The 22,344-nt window shown below is 42.9% G+C and overlaps 1 protein-coding gene across 1 annotated transcript in view; it reads right to left on the bottom strand.

Annotated features, from left to right (window-relative positions):
- LOC310800770 (NACHT, LRR and PYD domains-containing protein 14-like) overlaps positions 1 to 22,344 on the bottom strand; it is a 126,846-nt gene that overhangs the window by 39,555 nt on the left and 64,947 nt on the right. Inside the window, exons 11-12 of the mRNA XM_083664697.1 lie at positions 11,371 to 11,544; positions 1,385 to 1,561 (exon numbers count right to left, since the gene is read on the bottom strand). Coding sequence (XP_083520823.1) covers positions 1,385 to 1,561; positions 11,371 to 11,544 — 351 coding nt within the window. The remainder of the gene's footprint in view (positions 1 to 1,384; positions 1,562 to 11,370; positions 11,545 to 22,344) is intronic.

Below are 22,344 nucleotides of genomic sequence, written 5' to 3'. Positions count from 1 at the left end.
CCCATATTGAGAACCTGTTAAAAAAACTGAAATTGAAATTGGGCTTCTTTTTCAGGAATAAATCCTGTTTTTCCTTCAACACAAGGAAACGTATTGTTGCAGCCACCTTCTTGCCGGTCCTTGACTACGGTGATGTGCTGTATATGAACGCTTCTGAAAACTGTCTCCATCTGCTGGACGCTGTCTACCATGGCGCGTTGAGATTCATAACCGGTTGTAAACCTCTCACTCATCACTGTCATCTATACACCCTAGTCAACTGGTCATCTCTCACTATGCGCCGAACCCTGCACTGGTATATTTTCATCTATAAATCCATCACCGGTCTGCTACCCACTTACATTTCCTCCTACTTATCTCACAAGCACTCAAGTTACAGTTTACGCACCCAGGACTACATCACCTTCACCATCCCACCTGTCCGTACTGAGAGGGGGAAAAAAGCCTTCTCTTACTCTGCCCCTTTCACCTGGAACACGCTTCAACAGACACTGAAGCTGTCCAGCCTCATCCCACTGCCTAGCTTTAAGTTACTGGTGCGCAACCTTGACCACTGCCTCGCTGTGCTCCTGTTTTAACAATTGACCATCTCCTTTTTAACATCCCCCTTTTTTGTCTAGTGTGTCTCTGTTAGCCTTTTGGTTATTTTATTTATTGTCTGTACTGGTACTGTATACTGTTGTCATACTGTCTGTCAACTTTTGTTACTGTAACTTTCTGTCTGGATGCTGCTTGAACAGGTCGCACTTGAAAATGAGATCTAGGTCTCAAGGTGATTCACCTGTATAAATAAAGGTAAAAAAAAAAAAAAAAAAAAAAATTGCTGTGAAGCAACAGCGCCACCTTGCTGCCCTCCACCAGCATCAGTGAGAAAAGTAGTCATTGATGTGGTTGAGGATTAAAGGCTCCTCCAGTCAGTTTTCCTGCCTGTAGAAGCGTTGGTGTTCTATGAAAACCTTCTAATATCTATCTCGTATAGTCACACCTCATCTGAATTGACCAAAGAACTGACATTGAGAAGAACCAAAGGCTAATAGCTTGTTCCACTGCAACATATTATGTGAATGATGAATTATCATATTTTAAATTCCTTCATTGCCTCCAACACTCTCACATCAAAGTTTGTCCTCCATAGATGATGGAGGCCATTTTGGAGCCATTTGGAGCCCTGTGTGTTTAAAACGATGGAGAATAAATATCATCACCAAAGTTAATCTTCATTCATTTGAAGAGACCAGGAATGTGTTAAAACAATAGGAAGACAATGTGAGTCCTAAGACTGATTTCAGATGAAGTGACTCTATATAGACGTCCTCAAATTAAGTTTCACCACAATATTCATATAATATTCATGTCAGCACATCATTAAAAAATGCTGTCTGACCTCAGAGTCTCCAGGCTGCAGTGTGGACTCTCCAGAAGATCAGACAGGTGCTTCACTGCTGAATCCTCCAGCTGGTTGCCACTCAGGTCCAGCTCTCTCAGATGGGAGGAGGGGTTGGACTTCAGAGCTGAGGCCAGAGAAGCACAGCTGCTCTCTGACAAGCTGCAGCCCCTCAAGCTGAATAAAGAATAAAACATGTAGATATAAAATAAAACATTCCTGTATAGAAAAGCTGATTGAAACCATGTTTCATAATCCACTCAGAGCTGTGGAGGTTTTAAATATACATGTTTCTAAAATGGTGAAGTCAACTGAAAGCAGCTGAAGCCAACATGCTGCCAGGTTCAAAAAGACATAACAAGGACAAAGCAGCACTCATTCATATGAATGACAACATGCTGTTGCTTCAATAAACAAGCAGAGACTGAAGAGTGAGTTAGTGAGTGGAGGCTTTTCTTCACTATCAAATAAATCAGCAGAAACAAATAAAAAAAGATGAGAATGTAAATGTGTGGCTGGTGGAACAAACTTCCACTTGAAAGAGTGGCATCACTCAGCTCAACACACAGAGCTAAACTTGGACATTGTAGCCAACTTGCAAAAATATGTTTGTGTCCCTGTAATTAGAGTTTCAAGCCCGTCAATTCCCCGTGCCAAACACGTTTCTATTATACCAGTTTTATTTATATTTATTTTTTAACCAAATGGCACGACCCAGATCTTTGTCTTTCCTCTGTGTGATTACTCACCAGCAGAGGGCAGGAGAGAGAGAGAGAGAGAGAGAGAGAGAGAGAGAGAGAGAGAGAGAGAGAGAGAGCCCAGAAATGATTAAAGCATGTACCATAACAACATGGCATGAAAGCTGAAAAACATTTATGGCAGCAGTTTCAACCTTTATTTGCATTTGCATGTAATGTATTTGTTGGTATGTTATACTTTTCAATTCACCATAGAAAAAAGAAAGCTATAGAGACAGACGGTTTTCAACAGGCTGATAGTCTGGATTGAAAGATCTAAATATGTGACAGCTCCTGGCGTTTGGCCCACAAGTAGGCCACGGTCATTTTTCTGTTTTTTACAGATTCTGAAACTGCAGACTGTAAGCTTTCAAATGATGTGTCACACATTGTAATCTGGAAAAGATTGAAGGAGATATGCTTATTTGATTGTTCACACTCTGGAAAGCAAGAAGATGAGAAATCGGCCCTCAAAGTTGGAGAAGTTTTTCACACCTGAGGCAGCCAGGTAATGGGGGAGTGAACAATATAGTTGCTCATTTACAATAACCACTCCCAAACCATTAAGCTATCAGTCTCTGTCAGTCCAGTGAGAATGACAGATGGGAGAGTGCACACAACCCAGTGACAAACCCCCCCACTTCTCTTAAGTTAGGGGTTCTCAAAGTGGGGGTCAGGGACACCCCAGGGGTCCTTGAGAGTATTCCTCAGCAAACATGTGGGTAATTTATTTTCACAGGACAAGATGGTCTTAGCCTTGCTAGCCAGGTCAGTTCCGTATGGCATTCTTAACTAAACCAGCAGTCCTACTTGTCAACGATTCAGCCCTGTTGAGCGGGCCGTTAATCATGACAAGCAACAAACCAATACCGTAAATTCCGGACTATAAGCCGCGGCTTTTTTCCCGTTTTTTGGCCTTTTTTGCCCCCTGCGGCTTATATAACGGTGCGTCTTATCTATGGATTTTTTCCAAAAAAAAAAAAAAATCTCTCTTTTTTAGCACTCTTTCTAACTATAAATCCACTTCTGTTTTAATTTCCTCTCTTGCCCTCTTTTAACAACATAACATAACATAACATAACACAACACAGGTAAGCAGAAAGAAAAAGACGAAGCAATCACGCCATGAATGAGGAAATGACTCACCTGCTGGAGGCTGGAGATACACCGCTTGGGCTAAACTTTTACTCCGTGAAACACTATCGATTAAGTCCGACATCGCTCAGAGGTTTTGAGCAGCTTGAAAACAAGTTTGAAAACGTGCAGAAGTCCATCCACTCACTCACTAAAGAAAATAATGCAACCGTGAAGAGTTTCACTCGTGTCCAGCCATCTGGCCGAGTTAGAGCCGAAGTCCCGAACACAGTGAGAAAACCTCCCGAAGCTGCTGCTGCTGCAGCGGGGTGCATATTGTCCGGCCAGCCGACCGAGAGGCATGCGAGCCGGGCACTATTAAACAGTTGGGGTGTGTGAGGTGGCTGGCTGTGGAGGTGGCGGTTTCTCCTCCTCCTCCTTTCTTCTTTCTTTCCGGCCTGCCACCGAGGGCCATCTTCATCTGCCTACTCCGCTGGCCCGACCGTCAACTCATCCTCCAGGCTGCGGGGAAGAAGCCCCTCACCTGGGAGGGTACGCGCTTTTTCGTCCTCTCCGCGTTGGTGCAACAGAAACGCGCAACATACAACAGCATCATCGAGTCAATGGATATCGCTTTGGCGTACTGTACCCAGCGAGACTCGTCATAACCATTGATGGACAGCGGCGGAACAAGAGCTCAAAGTGAAACTGCCGAATATCTTTTGAGTTGGACTGGTCAATAGTACTGTGAGTAACTAAAATAAAAAAATAAAAAACGGAATTCTCTCTTCTTTAGCACTCTTTCTAACTATAAATCCACTTCTGTTTTAATTTCCTCTCTTGCCCTCTTTTCACCACACCGCGGACACTGTGTGCACTGTAAAAAAAACAAAAAATACCACAATGTGTGATTTTGTCTGGGGATTAGTGACCTGACTTTTGTTTTGTTGAAATGTTAATAAATGGGAGCTTCCCCAAACAGCCTCTCTTTCCCGACAATCCCCTCTGTGCACGAAGCCTTAAATATGGTAATTAAACATCAAAACACCCGCGGCTTATAGTCCGGTGCGGCTTATATAAGAAAAAAATAGTCACCTTTGAAGGTGCGGCTTATAGACCGGTGCGTCTTATAGTCCGGAATTTACGGTAGTTGTGAGGAGAAAAAGTTAAGTAAAAAAATGACAAACGGCAGCATCCATGACAGCATGGACTTTATGGACAGCTGTTTCACCACTTGTTCTTTTAACGGGAGTATGCAATTCAATTTCTACAAGAAATAGCAACTGAAACCCTGGAATAGCCTACCTGGTGCCATTGTAACAAAAGAAAAGAAAAGAAAATAGCCTACATGTGAAGTTCACTGACGTAGTTGCTAATCTGTTAATTATTTTATGTTCTCCAGAGTCACAACATATATTGAGTTAATGGGTCAGTTTTGTGTTTACATGTGTTGTAGCCTATTTAGTCAGCTGGCTCAGCCTGGTAGAGTCAACGGGAACTATTTCTTGTCTCGGACTAACACACTCGGCAAAACTTTGTTATTTTGAGAGCAAATGGCCCCAAAATATGACCACCTTTTGTTTATAGCTTGTATTTTGTTGGTAACTGTTGTATAATCACAATATTACACTCGAGGGTGTACTTTACCGTGGTTTTTGGTACTTCAGTGATGCGTCCTGCTGCATCACCGTCGTGCCAATAACCACGGTAAAGTACACCCTCTCATGTAATATTGCTTAATTCAAGGTCCCCACCTGACAGAGATGATATGCTAAACAAATAAAAACATGGATGAAGGCTCTTTTTTAAACAAGTGGACATGACTCTGCAGTGATAGTCTGGATTAGAACTTGTTGCTGAAACACATCTAAATAAAACAAATAAAAAACATGGAGGAGGCTTCAGGTACCTAAAGTTTGCAGCCTGGGTCTTCCTTATAAATAAGGATGTGAAAAGGACGCACACAAACACACACACACACACACACTCACACTCACACTCACACACACACACACACACACACACACACACACACACACACACACACACACACACACACACAGGCTGGTGAGATGAACCCAGGATCTTCATGCTGTGAGGCAACAGCGCCACATTGCTGCCCTCCACCACCATCAGTGAGAAAAGTAGTCATTGATGTGGTTGAGGATTAAAGGCTCCTCCAGTCAGTTTTCCTGCCTGTAGAAGCGTTGGTGTTCTATGAAAACCTTCTAATATCTATCTCGTATAGTCACACCTCATCTGATTTGACCAAAGAACTGACATTGGGAAGAACCAAAGGCTAATAGCTTGTTCCACTGCAACATATGTGTAATATTATGTGCTCTGAACGTTCTGTGTAATTACCACATTAATAATCATAATTTAAATTCCTTCATTGCCTCCAACACTCTCACATCAAACTTTGTCCTCCATAGATGATGGAGGCCATTTTGGAGCCATTTGGAGCCCTGTGTCTTTAAAACGATGGAGAATAAATATCATCACCAAAGTTCATCTTCATTCATTTGAAGAGACCAGGAATGTGTGAAAACAATAGGAAGACAATGTGAGTCCTAAGCCTGATTTCAGATGAAATGACTCTATATAGACGTCCTCAAATTAAGTTTCACCACAATATTCATATAATATTCATGTCAGCACATCATTAAAAAATGTTGTCTGACCTCAGAGTCTCCAGGCTGCAGTGTGGACTCTCCAGAAGATCACACAGCAGCTTCACTGCTGAATACTCCAGCTTGTTCCAGCTCAGGTCCAGTTCTCTAAGATGGGAGGAGGGGTTGGACTTCAGAGCTGAGGCCAGAGAAGCACAGCTGCTCTCTGACAAGCTGCAGCGCTCCAATCTGAATAAAGAATAAAACATGTAGATATAAAATAAAACATCCCTGTATAGAAAACCTGATTGAAACCATGTTTCATAATCCACTCAGAGCTGTGGAGGTTTTAAATATACATGTTTATAAAATGGTGACTTACTCACAAGATGGTTTGAATGCTTTTCCATGACCAAAAATAAAATTGTGAGAAAATGAATATTATACAACACTTCTGACCAAGCAATCTGATTGGTCAAGGATGTTCTCAAATTAGCATAACAGCACACCTAGCCGTTCTCAAATGGTTCATTTCAGAACTTGACAAAGATCCTGTGAAGATCGAAACGTTGCAAATAAAAAACCATTGATGGAGCCTCAGTGTGCAGACTTTATCTTTTTTTCCCCTCTCATTTCAGAGCAGCCTCATCACTAAAATATCACTCCACCGGCCGGTCTGTTCAGCAGAGAACAGCAGCCTCATCACTAAAATATCACTCCACCGGCCGGTCTGTTCAGCAGAGAACAGCAGCCTCATCACTAAAATATCACTCCACCAGCCGCTCTGTTTAGCAGAGAACAGCAGCCTCATCACTAAAATATCACTCCACCGGCCGCTCTGTTCAGCAGAGAACAGCAGCCTTATCACTAAAATATCACTCCACCGGCCGCTCTGTTCAGCAGAGAACAGCAGCCTCATCACTAAAATATCACTCCACCAGCCGGTCTGTTTAGCAGAGAACAGCAGCCTCATCACTAAAATATCACTCCACCAGCCGCTCTGTTTAGCAGAGAACAGCAGCCTCATCACTAAAATATCACTCCACCGGCCGCTCTGTTTAGCAGAGAACAGCAGCAGCCAAAATTCTGCAGGCAACATGGCCGCCTATATTGGCTGTACCCCACAGAACTTCTAAAACTAATAACTTGGCCAATAAGTATATAACACACAAAATAAAACAAACAGTAATGTCTTCATTTGATGTAGAATGCATAGGACATGTAACTGGTTCATTAAACTCACATTCCAGGAATATTGTATTTACCGCACTGCTCCTAAGTGGCTCGCGCACTTACGAATTATCGATCTAAAATCCCCCAGGAGGCTAAAGCTTTTTACCTCCATCCAAAGAGAGGAAACAAGTTAGGAGAGGTGTGCTACTCTTTGGAGCCAATGGGTGTAAATGACCTGGGTTCCATGCTAACACGTATCTCCAAAGAGGCAGGTACATCAGTGATTTACATGAATCACAGCATCAGGAGCACTACATCCAGAAGCTGGCCGAGGGCGGACTGGAAACCAGAGAAATCATGTCCGTTAGCGGACATAAATCTGAGATTTCTTTACAGAGCTATTGGGCACCTTCTCTTGATAATCGCACAAGCTGGAGCAATATATTGTGTGAGAGCCGTGGAAACGTCATGCCTTTGCAGCCCAGCCCCTCAAACCGCTCTACAGCCTCACCTGCTAAACGGCAGAGGTCCAGCATGGACTTTATGGACAGCTGTTTCACCACTTGTTCTTTTAACAGGAGTATGCAATTCAATTTCTACAAGAAATAGCTACTGAAACCCTGGAATAGCCTACCTGGTGCCATTGTAAAAAAGAAAAGAAAAGAAAATAGCCTACATGTGAAGTTCACCAACGTAGTTGCTAATCTGTTAATTATTTTATGTTCTCCAGAGTCACAACATATATTGAGTTAATGGGTCAGTTTTGTGTTTACATGTGTGGTAGACTATTTAGTCAGCTGGCTCAGCCTGGCAGAGTCCACGGGGACTATTTCTTGTCTCAGACTAACACACTAACTAACTTTGTTATTTTGAGAGCAAATGGCCCCAAAATATGACCACCTTTTGTTTATAGCTTGTATTTTGTTGGTAACTGTTGTATAATCACAATATTACACTCGAGGGTGTACTTTACCGTGGTTATTGGTACTTCAGTAACGCGTCCTGCTGCATCACCGTCGTGCCAATAACCACGGTAAAGTAAACCCTCTCATGTAATATTGCTTAATTCAAGGTCCCCACCTGACAGAGATGATATGCTAAACAAATAAAAACATGGATGAAGGCTCTTTTTTAAACAGTTGGACATGACTCTGCAGTGATAGTCTGGATTAGAACTTGTTGCTGAAACACATCTAAATAAAACAAATAAAAAACATGGAGGCTTCAGGTACCTAAAGTTGGCAGCCTGGGTCTTCCTTATAAATAAGGATTTGAAAAGGAGAACAACGACTGTGCAGGGACCCATCATGCCTGTGTTCCCAAAACACGAGGCCCCAAAACACTCTGCCACCGCACTGCTGCCCTCCACCACCATCAGTGAGAAAAGTAGCCATTGATGTGGTTGAGGATGAAAGGCTCCTCCAGTCAGTTTTCCTGCCTGTAGAAGCGTTGGTGTTCAGTCCAGACCTCCACCTGTATTAAGTGTCTCTGCAACCTGCCTCCATACCGCCCAGCCTTTCACATAAAGTCATTTCTGGATCCACATGGAGTCTAAAAGCTGCTGTTCTACTGGGCAGGTGTATTAGCTGTTGGACAACCTCCTCCCTTGGTAAATACAGAAGACTTTGTGGGATCCAGTGAGAACCTCCCCAGAAGAAATCAAGCAGGAGAGCAGGAGAGAGAGAGAGAGAGAGAGAGAGAGAGACAGACAGACAGATAGGGAGAGAGAGAGAGAGAGAGAGCAGGAGAGAGAGAGAGAGAGCAGGAGAGAGAGAGAGAGAGACAGAGAGGGAGAGAGAGAGAGAGAGAGAGAGAGAGAGCAGGAGAGAGAGAGAGAGAGAGAGACAGAGACAGAGAGAGAGCCTGGAAAGGATTAAAGCATGTACCCACAACAGCATGAAAGCTGAAAAACATTTATGCAGCAATTTCAACCTATATTTGCATTTGCATGTATTTGTTGGTACCATATACTTTTCAAATTCACCATAGAAAAAGAGAAAGTGATAGAGACAGGCAGTTTGGAACAGGCCCATAACATCTAATTATGTTCAAACTAATAAAAGCATGGATGAAGCTTCAGGTACCAGGAGAACAACGGATGTGCAGGACCCCATCATGCCTGTGTTCACCTTAGATCCCCAAAACACTAAGTCCACCACAACACACACACACACACACACACACACACACACACACACGCACGTGTGCGCACACACACACGCGCACACACATGCTCGCACGCGCGCACACACACACACACACACACACACACACACAGTGGCTGGTGAAATGAACCCAGGATCTTCTTGCTGTGAGGCAACAGCGCCACATTGCTGCCCTCCACCAGCATCAGTGAGAAAAGTAGCCATTGATGTGGTTGAGGATTAAAGGCTCCTCCAGTCAGTTTTCCTGCCTGTAGAAGCGTTGGTGTTCTATGAAAACCTTCTAATATCTATCTCGTATAGTCACACCTCATCTGATTTGACCAAAGAACTGACATTGAGAAGAACCAAAGGCTAATAGCTTGTTCCACTGCAACATATTATGTGTAATATTATGTGCTCTGAACGTTCTGTGTAGTTACCACATTAATTATCATGTTTAAAATTCCTTCATTGCCTCCAACACTCTCACATCAAAGTCTGTCCTCCATAGATGATGGAGGCCATTTTGGAGCCATTTGGAGCCCTGTGTCTTTAAAACGATGGAGAATAAATATCATCACCAAAGTTCATCTTCATTCATTTGAAGAGACCAGGAATGTGTGAAAACAATAGGAAGACAATGTGAGTCCTAAGCCTGATTTCAGATGAAGTGACTCAAATTAAGTTTCAGCACAATATTAATATAATATTCATGTCTGCACATTATTAAAAAATGCTGTGTGACCTCAGAGTCTCCAGGCTGCAGTGTGGACTCTCCAGAAGATCACACAGCAGCTTCACTGCTGACTCCTCCAGCTCGTTCCAGCTCAGGTCCAGCTCTCTCAGATGGGAGGAGGGGTTGGACTTCAGAGCTGAGGCCAGAGAAGCACAGCTGCTCTCTGACAAGCTGCAGTCGAACAAGCTGAATAAAGAATAAAACATGTAGATATGAAATAAAACACTCCTGTATAGAAAACCTGATTAAAACCATGTTTCATAATCCACTCAGAGCTGTGGAGGTTTTAAATATACATGTTTCTAAAACCCAGATCTCTGTCTTTCCTCTGAGTGATTACTCACCAGCAGAGGGCAGGAGAGGGAGAGGGAGAGAGAGAGAGAGAGAGAGGGGGGGGGAGAGAGAAAGAGAGCCTGGAAAGGATTAAAGCATGTACCCTAACAACAATTTGAAAGGATGGAGCAGGCGGTCCTCACTGCCACACACACACACACACACACCAGCTCTGCATCCAGCTTGTCCCACGCTTTGGGGTCTATGAGTAATTATAAAATGGCTCTCTCAAATCAAGCAATCTGATTGGTTCACAGCTGTGGTATTTAGCGTATACCACAGCTAGAGCAGCATCCCCCGAAACACTCTGCCTCTTACAAAACAAATGGTAGCTACCTAGCTTGCTAGCCTCGAAAACTGTAGGCAATATATTTTTTACCAGGATGGCGAAGGCATGACCTGCCGCTTTCGCCATCCTGGGAGGAGAAAATATCGTTTTGAGTCCTTCAAACCACCGCTGCTCTTGGAAAGGAAAAGTAATCAAATGGAGAGGAAGACTCATAAGCAAAAGGGCCTAAAGATGCAGGTCCAGTCACTCAAGGGGGTTTGAAAATGTAAAGGCCTTAAATTTAATGGACTTGAATCATTAAAATACACCAACGCGCGTCGGCTTGCACCTTCTTCAGGGTGTGATGACACACAGAGAAATCCAGAAAACAAACATTAAAATGTATAAGTCAACCAAATGACAGCATCACTACAGATGCAATAAAACAATAAAAAGACAGTAGAACCAATGAGGAAACCACATGAGCAATACAGTGTTTTTGAGGAAAGATCATTGGGAATGAAAGGAGAGAGAACCAATGGCTACATGTTAGGACTAAGACCATGGCTATAAGTATGATGAGAGCTCCAAGTCCTCATTGAGACCAGGGTAACTGTTGCACCAGCTGAACCTTATTTATCTCTTAAGTTAGGCTGTAAAGTCTACGCTTTGTGTGACCTTGATGAAGGCACAGTGTGTTGAAACATCAGGTCACAACTTGATTTAAATATAGAAGCATAACAGAGTGTGCAGTTCTCCATCTTTTCACATGACACCTTCTTCAGACAGTCTGCACCTCACCTGAAGTCTCTGGGTGCTCATCTCCAGCTCCTGTGTTCTTTACATTAAATGTCAGCATGATATTCATATAACATCTATAATGAACAAAGAACTGACAGCATGTCTGACCTCAGAGTCTCCAGTCGACAGTGTGGACTCTCCAGTCCAGCAGACAGCAGCTTCACTGATGAATCTTCCAGCGGGTTGAGAGTCAGGTCCAGCTCTGTCAGATGGGAGGGGTTGGACTTCAGAGCTGAGGCCACGACTTCACAGTGAGTCTTTAAGAGTCCACAGTCAACAAGTCTGTGATGACAGATTTAATGTAAAATCAGTTATTATCAAAACAGAGCTGAGAACAAGCATACCAATAACTTTATGCTGAATGAATATACATGACGGTGATAATAATAATCACAATGATAATCATCCTAGTCATAATAATTGTAATAATCATAATAACAGTTGTTTTAATCACATTTAAACACTTTAAGCACAGCTTTAAGCTCCTGAGCTTAAGCCCCATTCACCCCTTAAAGGAGAATTTCGGGTTTTTTTAACCTGGAGCCATTTCCTGGCATAAATTAAGATTTGGCCACTCACCTAGTGATGTCTGCGGCGTTTCTGGGCGTCCTAGCGTTGTTTTGAGATCAATATCGTCCAAGTCTGTCGTAAAATGGAGTTGATTTGGGGCCAAGTGGAAGCCTGTATTTCCTGCATCTAAATAGCTATTTTTCTTCCCGTTTTCGCCACATATCGCCGAAATGTGATCAGTCAACATCCATCAGAGTAATATTTCCCCCCAGGCTATTTCCTGCTTTCACCCAGGGACCAAAATAACCTCAAACGTGATCTCGGTCACCAAGTCTCCTCAAGTCTCGTGAAGTCCCGCGATACTTTACTCCCAGCTTGGGAATAGCCTACCTGAACTCAACGCTTCACCTCACAGTACCCCCGCGCGTTTGATCAGGATACACACCAAAGAATAGCTCCACACGTTTTTTGCGAATAGTTGTAGAAATCTTCCAACATGGTTCGATTTTGTGCATATCCCAATTGCACCAACAAGATGAGGCGGACACAACTCAGCTTCCACAGACTTCCATTACATAATATGGACATCGCGAAATTATGGTTAGTCGTCCTCCAGAAGGACCCAAACACAACGCACGCAGAGCTGGTCAAAGCCGACCTCCGCGTCTGCAGTGCACATTTTACTCCTGAGGATTACCGTGGGCCATTCTGGACTCGAGACACCACCAAGAAAAGAACGCGTACTACTTTGAAGAGGAATGCTGTACCAAGAGTGGAGTATGTCCCAGACCCAATGGAGGTATGTATTGATCCAAACAGTAGCGTACTTTGTGTGTCTGGTTGTTCGTTTGTGCGTGCGTGTGTGTGCCCGTGTATATATGTGTATATCTAGCCTATAGCCTATCTATATATCTCAATGTATCTCTATATATCGATAGACATATATATCTATATATTTCTAGATATATAGCCTATAGATATAGAATAATAGTAAGAGGCCTACAATTTCAGAGTATGTCTTTGTTATCCAACAGGATAAAGTAGGTGGGGGGAGGGGAAGGGGGAGGGGGGGCACACAAAGAGGCGTCCATGTTTTCCTTCACCAGTTCAAACTTTTTCCTTGAGAATATTGCAGATAACTTACACAACAGTATATCATCTGCAATGCTTGAGAGTATTATTATATTAGTCTTTCCTGCTTGTGTTGATGAATCCAAAATGCCACACTCCGTGTGTACACACACACACACACACACACACACACACACACACACACACACACACACACACATATAGCCTATCAAGAGAGTGTGTGTGTGTGTGTGTGTGTGTGTGTGTGTGTGTGTGTGTACACCTCTTACCTGATATCTCCAATTTGCTAGTAAAAACAGAGTAGTAATGATATGCATTTTGTTACAAGGCTGTGCCCACAACTATTTTTCTCTTTGATTACCATTTAGGACAAAGCCAGTGGTGAGGTCTCTCCACCAGAGGTTGACTTTACAGCTCTGCCTCAGTCCACTCCTACAAAGCCTCGACCAAGTGCTGACGAGGATCAACCTGCATCGGTTGGGCCAGATCTCACAACAGCAGTGACTCTAGTCCTCACAAGTCCCTCAACGCCTACCCCGCGGACCAGGCGGTCACTCAGTGGGATCTATCTTGGCCGACCTCCTATTTGGTCACTATCTGTGGTAAGCCCTGGAGTTCCAACACCTTTCATGAATAGTAATGATTTGTGTCAGTTTTCATCATCCCTCCTTCCTAGCTACACTGACACTATGTGTATTGTTTTTATTTATGTGTTTTTAGGATGAGGCCCCGTCTACCTCCAAAACAGATATCCTGTGTCAGCTTGCCTCGACATCCTCCGCTCCACCGACTGACCCGGAACCAGGCAGTGAACCAGATATCCAAGTGAGTCGACAGGCTATCATTTCTTATCTGAAAAAAAACAGGAAAAATAAAAGAAGATCCAGCTTACATCATTTCTAGAATACTACTATTGTATATTTTCCTTAGAAAAATAAATCGAAAATCAGGACAATTGAGCAGTCTCTTATCCTTTCCACCACTCCCGTTTGTCTCCAGAGTGAACTAGAACCCGAAGCTGCAGTTGGTGAACTCAGCATGAGCTTTGGGGATTTGGACCTGGATCCCTCAGATGTCAGCTTTGCACCACCAAGTACTGACTCGCCTTCCAGTCCAGGAACAACGTCTGCATCTGGGAGCTCTCGTGGCGACCGACCAGAAGCATGGGAGGAGAAGAAGTGGCTAGTGAACGAGTCTGCCCTCCTGCAACTATTCATAAAGTGCCACGAGCCTAAGTGTGATTCGATGATCTCAAACAGAGTAATCAACTCCAGAGGCAGCCAAATTAAAATTAGTTGGACCTGCGACAGCAATCACACTGGTCAGTGGCAATCTTGTCCCAACAGAAGAGGCATGCCAGATAATAACCTGCTGATCAGCGCCTCAACAGTCTTCACAGGAGCCACATACACTGACATTTCAGACTGGGCAGGTCTCCTCAATGTTCCAATCCCAAAGACAACACAGTTCTACGCCATGCAGAAAACCTACCACATCCCAGCCATACAGCAAGCATACAGAGAACAACAAGAATTGATCATTTCCCGGCTCTGTCAATCCGGGAAGAAGGTCGAACTCTGTGGCGATGCCAGATGTGATAGTCCAGGTAAATATTGTCTAACTGTCATAATAATGTAATCCATCATAGACTTTATGGAATTAGATAATAAATATGTCTATGTAAGTATTTGCAGTCATCCTTGCTCACCGCAGTCTCCTTGTTTTGATTTCCAGGATATAGTGCCAAGTACTCCACCTACTCATTCCAAGATGACGCGACCAAGCAAATAGTTCATATGGAACTGGTCCAGGTAAAGTACAACATTCAAGATCCGTAGAATTTTATTTATTTTTTATTTATCCAACAATGCACATACAATACATTTATTGACAAGACTTCACGTCTTAGGTTTCAGAAGCTACAAGTTCTGTCGCTATGGAAGCCGTGGGTTTCCAGAGAGGCCTGGACCAGTTGCTGGCGTGGGGGGTGGATGTTGGTGTGATGACCACAGACAGATCGCCGTCCATCAGGAAAATCATGAGAGAGGATTATCCAAATATCCGCCATGAATATGACCCCTGGCATGTCAGCAAAGGCAAGTCAATGTATACGACAATAAGTTCTCCTTTCTAACCTACATAAAATGGGGAATAGATTGCATATTAGTAGTGATGGAGACATAATGTACAATGTTATTCACTACATGAGGACATAATTTAGGGTTAGGGCCAACATTATCCTACTACATATATTTCATTTTCTGTGTATGTTTATTGATAACTTTTCTTCTATTTTGCTCAGGAGTGAAGAAGAAGCTTGTGGCTGCCTCTAATAAGAAGGACCAGAAAGACCTTATGCTATGGCTAAAGTCTACCACCAATCACCTGTACTGGTCATGCGAGTCTTCCCATGGTGATCAGGAGGTAATAAATACATTATTTATGCTTTCTAAGAAAAACATGTAATGTTACTTTTGGAAAAATGGGAACGTGACGGAGGATGAAAAGAGTATAATGGGTTTCACTTTCTGATGTAATTATGACAACCTATTTTCCTAATGTCAGAAACAACAACTGAACATAGGTTTATCACCCCCCAATAACTAATTCAACTATAAATGTGTCCCTTCTGATTTCTGTAGGAATGTGTTCGTCGCTGGACCTCGCTGCAGCATCACATCTGTGGTGTCCATCGATGGGAGGAGAACAGTGTGGAGTTCACCTGCCATCACCCTCCCATGACAGTGGAGCAGCAGAGGATGAGGAGGTGGCTGAAAGCTGATTCCCCTGCTTTCAAAGCCTTGCAAGTCATTGTGGAGGATAAGAATCTCGTGCGAGATTTGAGGCAGATGGCACTCTTCAAACACACAGGTATGATTTTTTCAGAGTCAAGAAAAATAAATATCAAATTCTACATTTTAGTCGACCCTTTTTGTCAGCTGGGAGTGATTGCAGCCCGCTCACTTTGACTACTCAGCTATCCAGTTGTATAGTCCATGGGCCAAGGCAAAAATCGGTACCACCTGAGGTGACCGCACGATTTTGTTATTTTTGTCTTCCTACATGTCTCTAGTTTATATTTTGGTATGATAACCCTGCCGATTTGGTAGCTTAAGGATAGTTATCACTCTGTAAACAAACCTACCCCCATATACATGACAAAACCCTGATTTCTGTGTATTAGTCCAGATGATGTGAAAATGATGTTCCCTTTTTCGTAAAAGCATGAAACTTGGTACGCTTATAGTTTGGGCCCCTGTACATTTTCAGAAATTGAGCCATCGCAAAAATGCCTTGTGGCGGCCATTTTAATTCTGCCATAAGCAAATTATGTAGTTTGCATCATATCTCCTGAACCACACATGCTAACACTGAAAAGGAGATGTCTATCCCAACGTTTTCATGGTCAAGGATTACAATGATACCATATAGAACATCATACACTGTTAAAGTGACTAATCAATGGTGAATTCGATGACGTGGGGAAATGACAGTATCTGATAACCGATGCTATAACTTCAAAGCCATGACCGTTCTCTGGCTAAGATGTTTTGATGAGTGATTTGACTTATATAGACCTTTTGTTAAAATAGCGCCCAGGTCCCTCCTAAAGATCCTGGGATTTTCTTTGCCAGATGGCCAAATCCAAGATGGCCACTGGCGCCATGTTGAAAAATTTAAGCACATAGAATAATGTATGAAGACACTTTTCGGTGTAAGTCAACCACGAGGAATCCGATTCTGACATCAGTTTGACATTATGGCATCATTTTGACCCAGAATTCCCAGATGGCTGCCATCTAGTATTGTGGAAATGTAACTTTTGAATGGGAAGGTATACTGTGCATTTGGGGTTTACCACAAGGAAGGAGATTAACAATGGTGGATGTTTTGGGAGTCATTTCAGAATTGTGTTAACTGAAAAGATGTTAATGTCAACACCCATTTTACCAACTACCCCCAGGATTTCTTGCAGTAAAAGATTTAATGAATGTATGACAATAACTAAAATAAGCTCTTTTTATTAGCTGTAACTTGAATAATTGAATAATGAAAACACTTAAAACATGGCATATGATCAGATTGAATTCTGCCTCGCTATAGATTCTGAATCATTAGATTCCGCTCATCATCTTTAGCCAAGTATGCTGTGTCATACCGGTCGATCACACAGATGTCAACATCACCATGGCGGGCAAGGATAATGGATGACACCTTGTGGACATAGTCCGACCACTTGTATGGGATGCCATCTTGTGTCTGCCGATCTCTTGCAGATGGAGTTGCCATCCTCTAGATCATGCCCATGTCAACGAGAGTGATGTAGGGTTCTTGCAGCCCTACAGATTGGAGATAGAGCTTCTAGATGAGCTTGCTCTTCTGCGTCTTCCTGTATGTGCTGTTGGAGTTGAATAAGGCCACATATTCATCAAAAACACAATGTTCCAGCAACTCGTGGAGGTTTACAAGTTGACCACAACCAGGTCAATCACTGCCTTGGAGCGCTCCACTCCATCTCAGCAGCTCCTACCTTGAGTTCCTCCCCATGTAGTCTTGCTTGCCAGACTCCCTCCCTACAACCGCAGAGTCTGGCTGCTAATACCTCCACCCTGGTATAGGGGAAAAAGGCTCTGTTTACCTTTACAACTATCCACGAAAAGTATCAAGCAGGCCTGCTTTATTGCACAATCCAGATCCAACCGTTTTCAGCATGTAGCAACGAGCTAGCATTGTTGATGTTGTTGTTTCACAGTGGCACAGGCATTTGAGATAGACAGATTTGACACGGAGGGAGTGAAAACGAAATCCATAAATGGTCGCCACCAGTCAGAGCGGGTTGGAGCATGCATGCAGGGAGGAGGGTGGAAGATGATTGTGATGCTGCAGACGCAAAGTGCCGCTGTGTGTAAATTCAGCTCGAGCAGGACCCTGGCCATTCACACCAGACGCACTGCTTTGCTCTGTGCCGGTGACAACTTGTACTGACTTCCTATCTGGCTTCACACAATCACTCGCGGGTCTCACACAAAAATAGATCAGACGCTGAAACAATCTCTGCATGGGGCGAGCCGGCCGTATCACGGCTGGTCTGACTGAATGGTCTAATGTGCTAACAAGTGCGCCAAAATGATACTGGCTGCGCTTCCAGATGCTTCGTCACTTCAGCGTCTGGTGTGTTTGCACCTTTTCGCATCCATTTTGAGCCATGCCTGCATGCATGAGTTCAACTCCTTCCCGTTTGACCTGGCCTCCCCAACCCTCCGCACCCTACAGTCTGCCTGCCTCTGATGAACTCATTGCAGACTTAAAATCAGCCCATGTTGCAGGAGAGGAGAAGTTGACGAGATTCTTGCAAGACCCGGCAGCCCTATCTTCGCAAAAGCGGTAATTTAGTGTTTGCGCTCTTTAACGCCGTGCGCAATGCAAATTGGGGGTGTGCACAAGCTGATGCCTGTCATAATTTTACTAGACATAGGCGTGTCACATGCCACACCAGGCGTTTCTGCGCAGAATACGGGGCAGCACCTCTTACGCGCTAAAAAAAGCACCTCTTAGGCGCTAAATACTCCACTGCGCTTGAGCGCACCATAATCTCTGTGCTGCGCAGCATAAGAGTAAAATTCATTTTGGATATTACACACGGACGTGCCACGCCAGGACATCAAATTCTGCTGCTAAAATTGGGTATTAGCAGATAATTCAGTGAGGCAATCAACTATAACTCACTGAGAAACTTTTATCACATCGCAAAGAGGGAAATTAATTGAGAAAACTGGTTGGACAATGGACATAGGCTATTCACCTTCACCTATCCCATAGTCTCGCTGGCCAGCCTCCCCTCCCTAGCGGGAGAGGAGTCTGGCGCCGCTTTCATAGTGGGACTGCGATGGGCGGCGCTTAGCGGCAGTGCCCTTGGAAAATAGTTTCCAACAATCCAACTTGCCCTTTTCAGCGTGTAGCAACGAGCTAGCGTGCTAGCTAGTTAGCGTTGTTGTTTTCACTGAGGCGGCAGGGCACAATTTACAGCGACACACAGGGAGGAGGGAGCGGAAGCCGCTCTGATTGACATGGTCGGAGCCAATGACAGAGTTTGTAATAAGGCGGGACCGGACATCCGGCAGCCACTGAAACAGTCGCTCCAATGGGGAGCAGCTGTAGAGCAGGGGAGGGCTTATCCCAGTTGCCTGTTTCCGTGGCCAGCGAGACTAACTAAATTATGAAATTACCCTCAAAACACAATAATTGTCATTACTAAACCATGTTTGGTAGGCATGGATTTGCAATTAAAATAGTTATAATTCACCATTGTTAATCTCCTTCCTTACTCTAAAAATGCACCAAACACCACATACGTATATGTTGCCATTCACAAGTTAAGTTTTCATGCTACTGGATGGCAGCCATCTTGGAATTCTGGGTCAAAATTATGTCAGAATGTTAAACCGGTGTCAGAATCAGATTCTTTGTGGTTGGCTTACACCAAAAAGTGTCTTCATACATTATTCTAGGTACTCTGGTTCAAAAGTAAATTTTTCAAGATTGCACCAGTGGCCATCTTGGATTTGGCCATCTGGCAGAAAGTCCCAGGATGTTTGGGAGGGGCCTGGGGGCTATTTTAACAAAAGGCCCATAGAAGTCAAATTACTCATCAAAAAATCTTAGCCAGAGAGTGGTCATGGAATTGAGGTTATAGCATCAGTTATCAGAAACTATGATTTCCTTATCACGTCATTAAATTCACCATTGATTAGTTACTTTAACAGTTTATGATGTTCTATATGGTATCATTGTAATCATTGACCATGAAAACATAGGGATAGACATCACCTTTTCTGTGTTATCATGTGTGGTTCAGGAGATATGATGCAAACTACATAATTCGCTTATGGCGGAATTAAAATGGCCACCACGAGGCATTTTTGTGATGGCTTAATTTCTGAAGATTTACGGGGCCCCAAACTATATGCGTACCAAGTTTCATTCTTTTATGAAAAAGTTAACATGATTTTCACATATCATCTGGACTAATACACAGAAATCAGGGTTTTGTCATTTATATGGGAGCAGTTTTTACAGAGTGATAATTATCAATAAGCTACCAGATTGGCAGGGTTATCATACCAAAATATAAACTAGAGACATGTAGGAAGACAAAAATAAAAAAATTGCGCAGTCCCCTTAGGTGGTACCGATTTCACCATTGGCCCATGGACTAATTGCATTGTATCCTTCTCAAAACACCACTGAATTCACCAAAACACCACTGAATTCACCATTAACTATTCATGTGAACAGTTTATGATGTTGTATATGGCGTCATTGTAATCCTTGCCCATGAAAACATAGGGGTAGACATCACATTTTCTGTGTTCTCATGTGTGGTTCAGGAGATATGATGAAATCAGGGTTTTGTCATTTATATGGGGGTAGGTTTGTTTACAGAGTGATAACTATCCTTAAGCTACCAAATCGGAAGGGTTATCATACCAAAATATAAACTAGAGACATGTAGGAAGACAAAAATAACAAAATCGTGCGGTCACCTCAGGTGGTACCGATATGTCAAAATTTCAGCCTTGGCCCATGGACTAGTAGTTAGTTGGAAAGGTTACATTACGCACACAAAGACAGCCTATAGATGTTCAACACACAGTAATAACAACTTTGGATGATAGAAGCTGTGCAAGATGCAAACCTAAAGTAATCCATTCTATCATATGTGGTTGTCTGTCTTACAACACTCAGGATCACTTGAGGTGTACCATTCTGTGATGTTGAAGTACGCTCCAAAGAGGCTACACTTCCACTATGACTCGATGAGGGCCCGTACCCAGCTGGCCATCCTGGACCATAATGAAAACGTAGGAAGATCACAGGCTACTACAAAGAAAGGTAACTAGATGTGATGGGCTTGGTAGAGATACATATCTAACTAGCATATATTTTCATTGTTATTGTGGCAATTTTCGGAAACCGGTATCTGTCGAAGAAATAAAGAAAACTTGTAACTAATATTTATTATTATTTTTATTTTTTTACTAGGGGAAGATAGATGGAAGCATGTCTGGTCCAGACAAAGCCATGAATGGGTTGTAAAGCCATATTTTGCAGCAACAACGCAGAACTTCCGCCGAGACCTGGTCCAGCGTGTACTGGTGTTGAAAGATGATCCAGCTGTGGTTTACACCGAGCCGCGCACAGAGCGGAGACCCCGGCGTAGACTGCTACAGAATATTGCGCCAATGCACAGACCAGATCTAGCAGATTTGCATGCCAGACGGAGTCATCGGTTCAGAAATGTTTACAGGGCTGAACCTTATTAGCTGAAACCAAATGTATGCACAGGACATGTGCACCTATGTGCAGTGAATATGTCACTGTCTCTGACTTGTCTTATCACTATACTGCTTGTTGTGTCTCTTGTTGTTTTTGCACTCATATGCCCTGTAACATTTGCACTATGTTGTAAACGGAAACGGAATTTCACACGTGATACTTGTACCATGGAGTGACAAAAAAAAAAACAAGAATCTTGAAATGTCCAGTTGGACTGTCATGGGAATATCTTCCCTATTTTCTGCACCTTTTTGATATCTCATAGTTTGGGGATAGATATTTGCCAAAATAATAGTTTTGATGGATAGCTGCTTTATTTTTATGACTATTGAATGTTCAATTTGTTCTCTGTAAATAAATACACACTGTGAACTGTGAGCAAGTATTGTTTATTTCAAAGGAAGAATATTGCTATTTTACAATTCGGTTACAATCGTGGAAATGTATGTTTAGTAACAACATCATAACATTGCTATACAGGATACATGTATTTTGCAAACAACTTTCCGTTCGCTCTAACAAAATGTACACAGGATGACAGAAGGATTGTCATGGGAATATCTCTCCTATTTTCTGCCTAGTTAGAAATCTAATTGTTTGGGGATCGATTTAGATATATGTCCAAAAGAATACAATGGATGGATACCTGCTTCTTTTTTGACTATTGTATGTTCAATTTTTACCCTATAAAGAAAGACATCAGAAACGAACTTTGTGCGAGAAACATTTGTTTATATGGGTGAATATTGACATTTTATAGTGATGTTACAATCCTTGAAATGTATGGCTAGTAAATACATCATAACATTGATATACAGGATAGCCTATGATATAGTACAGTGTATGCCTTCTGTTTTTAGAATTCTAGCCATATTAGAAACAACTCTATCAGTTGGGAATATCCAGATTGAATGGGATGCATCCAGTTATCCTGATGTGTATAGTGGGTTGTAATCGTAGTCCATTACAAATTGCAGTTATAGAGTCACTTGTAGGATACGTTTGAGGGGACATCACTTCTACAAATCGTTGAAGATGTCCTCAGCATCAGTGAACCCTACATAAGTGCCCGTTGCAGACGGATACTTGTTTCGGATCGCAGTGACGATACAGCTGGGCAAGATCCTTCTGACTTTATGTCCG

The sequence above is a fragment of the Poromitra crassiceps genome (assembly GCF_964638095.1).
Source record: "Poromitra crassiceps genome assembly, contig: HAP1_SCAFFOLD_60, whole genome shotgun sequence".
Classification (NCBI taxonomy): domain Eukaryota; kingdom Metazoa; phylum Chordata; class Actinopteri; order Beryciformes; family Melamphaidae; genus Poromitra; species Poromitra crassiceps.
This window is presented reverse-complemented; position numbering and strand designations above follow the sequence as displayed.